The sequence below is a fragment of the Mesoplodon densirostris genome, chromosome 17 (genome assembly GCF_025265405.1).
Source record: "Mesoplodon densirostris isolate mMesDen1 chromosome 17, mMesDen1 primary haplotype, whole genome shotgun sequence".
NCBI lineage: Eukaryota > Metazoa > Chordata > Mammalia > Artiodactyla > Ziphiidae > Mesoplodon > Mesoplodon densirostris.
The window spans coordinates 69461169-69472507 of record NC_082677.1 but is presented as its reverse complement, the minus strand read 5'-3'; the positions used below and the strand labels follow the sequence as shown (position 1 = coordinate 69472507).

At 42.1% G+C, this 11339-nt stretch overlaps 1 protein-coding gene across 2 annotated transcripts in view; it reads right to left on the bottom strand.

Moving 5' to 3' along the window:
• Positions 1-216: 216 nt before the first annotated feature.
• Positions 217-11339, bottom strand: part of TPP2 (tripeptidyl peptidase 2) — a 68848-nt gene continuing 57725 nt past the window's right edge. For both annotated transcript variants that reach the window (XM_060079868.1, XM_060079869.1), the window contains 6 exons: positions 11178-11329; positions 9736-9832; positions 8607-8737; positions 5176-5383; positions 2924-3043; positions 217-1157 (listed from right to left, as the gene is read on the bottom strand). In XM_060079868.1, coding sequence (XP_059935851.1) covers positions 1068-1157; positions 2924-3043; positions 5176-5383; positions 8607-8737; positions 9736-9832; positions 11178-11329 — 798 coding nt within the window. In that variant the 3' untranslated portion in view covers positions 217-1067. The remainder of the gene's footprint in view (positions 1158-2923; positions 3044-5175; positions 5384-8606; positions 8738-9735; positions 9833-11177; positions 11330-11339) is intronic.

The following is an 11339-nucleotide window of genomic DNA, read 5'->3' as shown; positions in this document are numbered from 1 at the left end:
GAAAGAAGTATAGTAGCCAGAGAGATTAAAAATAAAAAATTACACCTACACAAAAGTTAGTCACATACTAAGATTCGGAAATATATTCAAATAATTGCAAGCCTATAAGAAACATTACAAAATAAATTCTCATGTTGAATTTTTTATCTATGGATTTAATATATTATTCATTTCTGTTCTAACCCCCAATTTTATTTATGAAAAATTAAGACCAACTTTAAGAAGCTTCAATATTCACTTTTATTATTTATAAAAAAATTAAGGTATGAGAGTGCATATGGTGTACTGCGATCTTGGGTTTGCACATTTATTCACGTGTTTACATTATTTCAACTTTAATAAACATACCATATATGTATCTTTACAATACCTGATACAGATTTAATCTGTCTGGCACTTATACATGTATTATTAGCTCATTCTGATGCCCTGCACGTCAAGAAGATGTTAAAAATGATTGGCCTGAAATAACTCCAAGATGAAGACTGATTGAAGCAGTTATGCTCCAGTGTTTGCCACGCATTTATTTGTGCCGGTTTTATTTTTTCCCCTTAATTGAATGTAAACGTTTGCCAAAAAAAAAAAAAAAGAATCTGGAAATGAAGTTCTGTTACTTTTTAGTCTAATAAATAATTTTAGCTACGCTTAATGTAGCTTTTTTAAGGCCTTCATACAATTGAAAAAAATTAAAGTCGCGCATGATAAAACCCTGTTCATTTATAAAATAAAAAATAGAATTTTATAGGTTTGCAGTTAAAAGTTACTGTTCAAAACCTCTCATGCATGTAACAGCTGCAACCCAACTGAAAGTCCGTGGTGCTGGCAGCCAGGGCACAGCCCGCTGCCAGCAATGTGAGGCATTAAGAAAACACCATGATGTCAGAGGTCTAGATTTACATGTATTAAGCAACACGCCAGCAAATTCTCTGATAAATACACATCATTTTAATAATCAGTATTTGATAGCAGATGAAAACATGCATTAGACTAAAAATGCCACAAATTTGTTTTTATACCCATTCACTATAAAATTTTCTTTTTTAAAATTTAAAGTCTTGGTTCCTATTTTAGAATACAGAGTAATCAGGGGGATACATGATGGGGAGCCAGTTTTCAGTAAAAGACGCACAATGGGTCCATCCAAGCAGCTTCATCAGCTATAATAAAACACACACAATTATTAAAAAACAGATGTTTCAAGCTCAGCATTTAGGGTAAACTCTGAATTAACTATTTAGTAATAATAAGGAAGTAGCAGGTAGAACTTTCCTTCCATCAACTCACCCACCAACCTGCCTTCCTACCAACCAGCCTCTCCTGGTGAGGACTGTCATCCCTGCAACCCTCCTGCCTTCCCTCCTCCCTTCCTATGGACATGACGTGACTTGCTCCTTTCCTTCCGACCACCCTCGTTTCCTTTCCTTCATTCTTTCTGAGTGCCTACGGTAGTCCAACACTGTTCTAGGCATTAGGAAAAAGCACTGAACAAACTCACTTCCCACTTTCGGGCAACTTAAGTTCTATTCAGGAAAGCCAAACAGAAAGTCAGCAAGCTAATGAACAGATAATAAATAAATAAATAATAAGAAATGTATCAGGTATATAGCAAAAATAAAACTTGCTATAATACAGACGGGGAAGTGAGATGGTCAAGAAAGGGAACTCTGAGGAGGTTGACACTGAAGCTGAAATCTGAGGGACAAGAAGAAACCTACTCTGTGAAAATCTGGGGAAGAGCTCTCCATGCAGCTGGAAGAGCTGGGTCCTCGAGAGGGAAAGGGTGCGCTGTGTCAGCCAAGCGGAGAGGAGGCTGGGACGGCAGAAGCAGAGCGAGGACGCGGGAGTGGGATATGAGATGCAGCTGCAGAGGCTGCTGGCAGGGGCCGGACCACACGGGCCTTACAGGCCACGGGGAGGAGTTTGGATTCTACTCTAAATGTGACGGAGCTTCACCAGCAGGGGTCTGAAGCCATCTTTTCCGGCTGCTGTGTGGAGAACAGACAGCAGGAGAGCAGAGTGGAAGGGAGATAAGTTATGAAACATCCCCTGGTGTGAGCATCTGGGTGGATCTCGGGCTTCACAAATGTAAGAGCTCAGTTCACAGCCTACGTGAGGAGAAGACATTAAGTTCCAGAAAGAGCTCTCTCAACCTCCTCAAAGATCTGAAGAAGTGAATTTGAAATGTCTTACAATTTGAGCTGACAGAAAAGGTCTGAGAGTAAAGAAAACCTATAGTTTACTCTAATTACCAGAAATTGCCCCAGGAACCTACAGGTGAGTTTTACATCCAAAGAATACCTTCAATATGAAGACCAGATCCTCGGCCGCCTTTGGCAGGACCAGTGTACCCAAACCTCCATATACCCTTTAAGCATAAACCAACTATACGTGTACAAAGACAAGGCTAGGCTGAAACAATTTCTGTGGGGTTCAGTAAGTTCTTACACTTGACATTTAATTTGTGCAGAGAGCTCAACCACAGAACTTCCCTGCATATAATACATGGTAAAATAAAAAATGGCCTATCATGTCAAATGAAGAATAAAATCAAACATAAACTCTAGAAGCTCAACCATTTTAGAACTGAACCAACACGTACTTAAAAGAAATCATCTGCTTCCTTCATAAAGGAAAACTGTCTTCTAACTACACAAAATATGCAATGCATTTTGCCTATGTTGAAAACACTAGAAGCTAAAAATATAGGTTTTCTGGACAGGAGTGAAAAATGTTTTAAAAATTTTAACAGCTTACTGACTACCTTTCATGCATTTATTTTATAGTTCACATTATGTTAATTAGACTAATAATTAGTCATGATAAATTTGGTTCTGTTTTATCACTACCATAAGGCTTTCTAACTATCTTGTCACTCTACAATATTGAAATGACACCCAACAGTGGCAATTTAAATATCACTTACTTGAATACAATTTTTCCAGTTTTCTTTTGTTGGTTTTTCTTCCACAAGTTTAGTTGCAAATTTAAGGCCTCTCCCATACATTTTATTTACGAAGGCATGCTTGTAAGCAAATGTCAAAACCTACAATGTAAAACAAGATACAGCTTATCTACAAAATATTTACAACTTAAGGCATATTGCTTTAATAATGAAAGAACTGGACTTCCCTGGTGGCGCAGTGGTTAAGAATCCACCTGCCGATGCAGGGGACACGGGTTCGATCCCTGGTCCAGGAAGATCCCACATGCTGCGGAGCAACTAAGCCCATGTGCCACAACTACTGAGCCTGCGTGCCACAACTACTGAAGCCTGCGCGCCTAGAGCCCGTGCTCCGCAACGAGAGAAGCCACCGCAATGAGAAGCCCCCGCTCGCCACAACCAGAGAAAGCCCGCGTGCAGCAACAAAGACCCAACGCAGCCAAAAAATAAATAAAAATCAAAGAAAAAAAATAAAGGAAAATAATGAAAGAATTGAGGCTTTAACAGAAGTGTTGCTTTTCAAATGAACATATTACATCAAGTAAATTTTAACAACTTTTTAAAACAACAACATCTTTAAAAGAGCTGGATATCCCACAGAACAGATAATTTATTTGGGGAAAGAAAGCTATTATGATAAATCACTAGCTGTTGGAATCCATACCAAAATACCTCTATGCAAAAGAAAGCAGAGCTAACATAAGTGATAACAAAATTGCAAGTTAGAAGTACAAAACTACAGAGTCACTATAAATTACCAAAATTGCAAAAGAGGATGAAAGTAAACAAATGAAGTGTCAGATTATATAAACATGTTCTTACTTTCAACTGCTTCCTTTTGTACACGTTTTCTACCTTTAATTAGTGCATCTGTCAAAAATACTCGTAACCATTTGTTTATATCTTTAGCCTCCACTTTTAGAATGTGGAGCGTGTCCTCAAAGAAAGGAATCCTGTCACACTTACCTGTATTCTAGAGACAAGGAAAGGGCTCAAAAACTGTTGCAACAGACACAGTAAACAGACAGGTGATATAATGCACACCCCTAACGTAAGAGCGCTGCGGCAAGAACACAATTCATTTTAACAGCTTTATTGTGATGCTCATCAAGTGTCTATCGACTTGATGCTGGACCAGGTTCTTATTCGTCTTTTTCCCAGCAGCGAGCGCAGTGTCTGGCACACAGCAGACATGAGATAACTCTGTTAGTAAGTAGTAACAGCAAGTATTGCTGACGTCCTTCCAGGTACGTGATACTCATTCATAAAATCCCATGGTACGCAGCACCACAGTCCCACATGAGCATTCGGTCACCCGCCTGTGGTCACACAGGTCAAAGTGGCAGAGGCAGAATCCGAGCTCCAGGGGCCTGATTTCAGATCCAAATCCTTAACCTCTGGTGCTGCTGCCTTCAGTTTCTGGAACATTACTGAGTTCCTTCTACAAAAGCACTACTGTACCGAGGTGGAACAACCTGAAGCAGAGAGGAAGAATTTTCTCCTACTTCAGAAGTCTTTACTACCGATCACCATAGTTAATCTTGAAAACAAGCACCTGTCTACTAAAAAACCGCAACAGTTTGTGCTGCAAGAAGAATTCCACTGATTACATTTCCTTTTTTCTTCCTTTATGTCCAGAAGAAAGGAAGACTGGCAAATACCTGTAGCTATATAATCTCTACTGTTAAGAATTATAGTAGAGAGCTAGAAGGCATTTTACATGTTTTTATAATCTAAACCCAAAAAGTTCATCCATGTTACTTTTTCTACACTGGACTTTAAAAACTGATCAGGTACAAATCAAGATGATAGTTATTTAGAAGGTAAAGAGTTTGGAGAGAAATAACAACTATCTAAACTAACCAGAATACCCCCATCTCCATCCCTGACAAATGAGCAGAGGGACAGGTGTGGGAAGGTACGAAGACAGCTTTCAGATGCCCTTAATTTTAGCTGATACATAAATGGCTTAACCAAAAGCCCGCCACACACGCTCTCCAACTGTTTCCCAAGCTAGCGTGGCCCACCAGCCACTGTGCGGGCCGACCAAACAACAGTCGAGTGGTTTCCGAGCCGGGAAGACCAGGGAGGCCTCGCTAAGCACCTCGTCTTCTTCGGAGCCCAGCTCAGCCTTGCTCCATTTACCCTCGTCCTCTCCGGCCGGGCCCGCTGGGCACAAGGGATCTGGGATGCATCCCCAAGAACTGCAGCGAAACAAGAAAGAGAAAGGGTACCTTACTGTCGAAAAGATCAGTCCATTTTGTAGCTTCCCAGAAAGTTTCCGTCAGAGAATCCAGGGCACTCTCTCCCTCCTCCTCTCTCCCTTCCAGGTCGCCTGATACAGCGCCATCCTCCTCCCGGGCCTGGAGAAGGTGGTCGGCCAGGGCACAGCCTTTCCTGCACAGGGCGTCTACGAGCGTCGACTTCTGCTTGTCCATGTCACTGTGTGCCAAACCAACACATTCCACAGATCAGGGGAGCACCTTGAAAAGTACAGCCTCACCCGAAATTAACCTCATGCCTTCTCTGCCTCAGATTTACAATGCAGGAATGTGGTGTAGCCATGGAGAGATATCTGCATTGCTCAATACATGAGCCACTGTGTTCCACACACAGATTAAATGAGTTAGGATCGCTGTAATCGGCTGAAACAGCAAGCCATGCGCAACAGAGGGGAAAGACTGTTGGGTCAATTCTGTCAGCTAAGAAACTCTCAGAACGGTATCTTCTAAGTGCTTCAACTTCTTATGTCAGTCGTTACATACTTGTGTAGTCATGAACTGTCAAGCATATACAGAACAAAGGAATACAAGGCTTACTCTAGCATTTTAACACACTAACTCATTTATACTCAAAATAACTCTATGAGCAAGAGACCACCAGTTGCCTCTATTTTGCAAAGGAGGAAATCGAGGCACAGAGAAATCAGGCGATCTGTTCAAGGCCCCACAGTTAGGGAGCGGCAGATCCAGGACTCCGAGCTCTGCGGCTGGTCCTGGAACCCCTGCTCTTAATGGCCGGGGCCACCTGCCTTGCTCCAGGCAGGCAGCTTTGTTTCTGATGTGTTCCAATGCCCAGAACAATGCCTGGCACGGAACGGACACTCAGTAAATTGCTGCTGAATGAAATACAGTAACAGCCTACACTCCTGGGACAGTACTGGCCCCTAGAATGCTTATTTGACGCGTCCTATCCAACTCCTGTCAGATCCGTCTAAAGACGAGGATTAGAAGTGCTGAGAAGATGACCAGGAGGCACTCAGATATGGGATGAACAAACTGTCTAACGGTAAGCATGATTCTGAAGGACCCAGAGTGAAACGCGCCACCTATGAAACCTGCTGGGACTATAAAGTCAACAACAATTTGTACAAAAGAATTAAAATGAGAAGAAGAGGAAAAAACCCCCAACACAACGCCAATAACCTGCTACAACCTAAGTTACCCACCTTAATACATCTGCAATGCAGAGGAAATTATGCCTAAAAGATACCCAAGAGCTTATGAGCAAAGAGGCTCAAAGTTAAAAGGGCCACAACTTCCACTCTCTTTCCTGGGAAGCGTTTCTGGGGACTTGAAGTGCTTGGTCACTGTGCACTTCAGAACAGAAGGATGGACGGGCTGTCATTTACTGAGTCCCTCCTTACCCCACCTCTTAGATGCCAGGCGGCGCCTGAAATGTCTCGGCAGTCCTTCACTCATGCTTTACAGCAGCCTCAGCGGTCAAGCGTTATCCCCACATTGTGAGGGAGAACGGGGGTCGTGGACAGAACTGGGCAGGCAGGGCAGGTCTGGATATCCACTCCCCTACGGCCACCTGACTGACTGTCCTGGCCGCCCAGAGGAGGGCTGCAGGATGCAGAGCGTGGAGGGCGAGCTGGGGTGACAGGTGTGCTGGACTCGCTAGGCGTGGATTGAATCACCTTTAAGACCCCTTTCTATTTCTGCATGCTGATCCAATAACCTAAATTCCACATATCTGGAATGTTCTTTTCCTACCCTCTTCAAACTTCGAACTGACCTGCTCAGATTAAATACCTATTAATCCATGATGGTTTCCCTGCTCTCCTTTCCATGGGCTTTCACAGTTTAAAATACTTATTATAACTGTTCATCACATTCCATCTAGCAATTATCTATCACCTTCTGTATTAGGCTGTATGTTTTCTAAGAGTAGAGAGTGTCTTGTTCACTTTTTTTACATCCCTCTCAGTGGTGCTACATACAGTGTTTGCTCAATAAATCTCTCTGAATCAAAGTTAGTTAGGGACTGATCAAGGTGGTAATAGCTACATTTTAGGAAGCAACTTCAATTAGATACTTTAGTGGCCCCAGTAAACTGCAATTTAATTAAAACTTAGATCCCCTTCAAAAATTTAATATTTTTAAGATTACAAAATGGCCGTCTTGCAATTTTTGACACACGAGTGACTTACTTAAGCGAAAGCAGCTGGAAATGAGAAACCCATGCCCCATATAATCCTTTGTATATAACTGGCATTTCATAATGTATGTAACTGGCATTTCATAATGCATATAACTGGCATTTGTATATAACTGGCATTTCATAAATGGTGGCTGCACCATCCACTATATTGTTATTACCAACAATAAAACAGCAATGTTTCGAGAAGGTTCCTTTGGAAAGTGTGAAAGGGAGCTGACAATGGCCAAGAACCTATTTTAAACAATTTTTATTCCGCTTGAACACTGCTGCTTGTAAGATTCGTTAAGACCTATAATATCAGTATAAACGATGTAAGGTCAAGAGTTCTAGCAGTTTAAAATCAAGCGTTTTGTATGTATATATAAAAAATTCTGACTGAAGCAGATGGAATCTTTAAGGGAAACTACCCTATTTTCAGGCAGCCTGCACGGTTTCAGTTTATTATTAGTTACAACAACGCTAAGAGGAGGAAACTTCCACCCTTGTAAGTTAAGGACGCCCAGGGTTGGAAATAAACCAAAGCGACAGAGGGGAAACTGGTACTGGGAGTGTTATGAGATGATGGAGTAGGTAGGAGTTCGTGGAAGGGTGAACGGGAAAGCCGCCGGACCGACACACCAGCAAGTGGAAACCTCACTCTCACACGGATGGAGCCTTACGAACGCATAAACCCAGCTACGCGTTTGCTGTACACATCACATTAGAGCTTACTAAGGCTAAAGTATAATCCCCCCCACCCTTGTTCTCCTCAAGTAGTACTCTAAACCCAGTTCCATAAAACTGAAGTTGCCAGATAATGGTTTTAACCCAATTTTATTTCTTATCACTTTACTAATAAGCATTATAAACTAAATTTGGAGCCTGTCATGCTATTGGCCAATAAACACTTGAAAAATTAATTTTATAGGGTGCTCTGTGTTTCCTTCTCCATGTGTCCAGTTCACACATATCCCCCAAATGGCTGGACTGCTTGATCACAGTTACTCAAATCTCTCCACCATGACAGCACCTGATGGTGGAGGAAGCAAACGACTTTTCTTTTGCTTAATCTTAAACGACTGGAGAAAATTACTATAAGATATTTAAGGATGGAGTATCCCCAAATCGGTAACTCCAATGATAAGGATATAAAAAATACCAGAAAAGAAGGATATTTTCAATAATTAAAAAAAGTAACTAAGAAATGAGATGCAAGAAAGAGTATTTACTGGTTAGGTACTTTTTTATAATAGCTGCATCGGGCCTGGGGTCAGTCTTCATCGCAATATAAACTGCTAGGGCCGTTTGATCTATATGAGAAATAACAGCATTTGCAGCTTCGACAATTTCATTAAGCCTTTTCATTCGTTCCTAGGGAGGAAAAAAAAGAAGAAATAAGAAAAAAATGGATGTATCCATGAGCCTCCTGACGCATTTCACTTCTGTCGGTCACGCCCGTGAGAGTCAGGACTCCTGTGGTGCGGGACCATGTAGGCTGTGCAGCCCAGGGGCTCCACACTAGCTCCTGGTGTGACCTTTACGACGGTCAGCATCTCTAGAAAACCTGAGCTCAGACGGGAAAATGCCTACCTTACACTCCCCACTGGCGCTGAACGGAGTAATAAGCATGATAACGAAGTTCACAGAAATATAAACTGTTTTCTACGGAGGCAGCTCTTTCCTTGGGTAACTTAAAAGTTCAGAAACGTGATCAGCTATGTTACCCCAGTCCCATAGCGCATGAAAACAGGAGTAAAAAAAAGCACCAGCTGATGAGACAAATGCTAATTTATTACTGAAACCTCCGAAATGAGAGTAAACAGGAACAGAAGCAACAGAGTCTCACTACGGGCCCCGGGCTGTCCTGGTGTCCTCAGCAATCCGGCTCCTCACAGGGCCTGCGGGCTCACACTCAACCCCTGGTGACTCTTAATTGGTTATGGCCACAAGCACTTTCTACAGCCAGGACTCCCAGTGAGAGCTGGTCCACTGAGGACAGCTGGGAGCTACACAGCCAACTCTAAGAAATCAGAAACCAAGTTAGCCAAGTTAGTGCAGAGGAGGTCCGCTTTTGCTGCAGGCGCCTTAGACTCCAGCAGGCCACGGCCACTGCCACTGCCTTCTGCTCCCGGCTCTTCAGGCCAAGGTCAGAAAAGCCACCCTTAGGGTTTCCTGTCTACTACTCCCCCCACTGACCAAACGTGAGTCCTGAGTCAGTTTAATGAAAATAGCTCAACAGAACATTCAATCTGAGGCGACACGTTTTCAGTCGGCGAGAGGACAAAGACTGCCCCCTTATTCCAAAGGCAAACCTTATCTAATACTGCAAACAAAATAAGAGACTCATAGTAAAATCGAACACGGCCAACCTTTTCAGCATCCAGCTGATGAAGTCGTGCAACGTACAGAGGGAGGTAATTAGGGTATGTTTCTTTCAATTCATTATAAATGTCACTAGAATCCAGCCTACATATGTAAGAAAGAGAAACAGTCATTATTTCAGTTCTTTTAGAAAGAAAATAATTTGTCTTTCCTATTACTTAACATTGTTTTGAAGTTCCAGACAATAACCTAAGGTATCAATCTGAAATATAATTACTGACAAAGACTGTATTTATTTGCAGGCAGTATAAATATGCTTACCGAGAAAACAAAACAAAACAAAATCAAACCGGAAATTATTTCATTTATGAGTTCAATAAGATGGTCAGATGAAAGTAAGCATCGACAGCTTTCCTACGTACCAGCTATAATTAGATTTATCAACGGGAGGGAAAAAAACATTCAAAAACAGTTAAGAAAGATTAAAGGATCTAGAAATGCCTACGATCTACAAAGAAGGAAAATTTACACTGTTTTGGAAGAATCTGAAGTCTTGAATGAACAAAGAGACAGATGTTCCACGTTCCTAGCTGGGGAAGCTGAAGAAACTACATCTGTTCTTACTGACTCCACAGGGAGGAACAGCAGCAGTGCAGAGGCCGCGTTTTGCCCGGCCTGGCGGGAAACCATGGCATCCTATAGGGGTGGGGGCCCCGGGCCTGTGTTCTCAGCAGTGCCCACCTGGCAGACCCTCTGCGTCGCAGGCAGGGGCTGAGCAGGAGAGAGCCCCGCCTCTCAACGGAATTCACCCAGAACCTGGCCTCAGCAGCAGGCAGCGGGGCTGGGGTGCTGGCCGACACGTGCCGACCCCCTGCCTCTCCCAGCAGGAGAGTCCTCCAAGCCAAGGGGACAGGACGGGGAGCGGTCCGGCTGCAGCCAGTCTGGAGGAGGCTCCGTTTCACCGAGCTGGGAGTGGGAAGAGAGTGACCTTGGCTCACATACCAGAGTCTCACTTTTCTTACTGAACTTTTGTAGATGTTCTTAAATAGGTGTTTCTCCGTTTGCTGTATGTCCTTAGGATCATTTCCAGAGGTTTAAAAAGGTTGTTTTAAATTTGCTCGTAATCAAATAGTAACTGGAAAACCAGGACACAGTATCACTCACCTGCTACATGTATAAATACAGAGACAACTAATAACAGGACAATGATTATCTTTGGAAAGGGGGCAAAAAGTGATTTATTTTCTTTTTTGTACCTTCCAATAAAATTCTCTTCCAAGAGATCAGAATAAGGATTAAAATTTTAAAAATTCTTATCACAAAAGGGAATTAAAAACTAAATATAATTATAAGAAAGTTTAAAAGCACTTGCAGTCCCATCCACTGTTAACATTTCTGAATACATAGCCGTTGCATACACACACAATATTGTTGTAACTGGGAAAATAAAAGTAAACGCTTAGAGGATTAAAATTCACTTAAAACTTACTTTGTCATCCACTGAATTTTAAGATCTCGTAATGCTTCAGTAAACTCTTCTTTTAAATCTTTCTCTTTTTCTGAATCTTTTTCTTTGTCTTTGCTGCCATTCTTAGTCTTTGTTGGTGGAGATATTAGGTAGTAATGAACAGGGATTACATCCTGTGAAAAA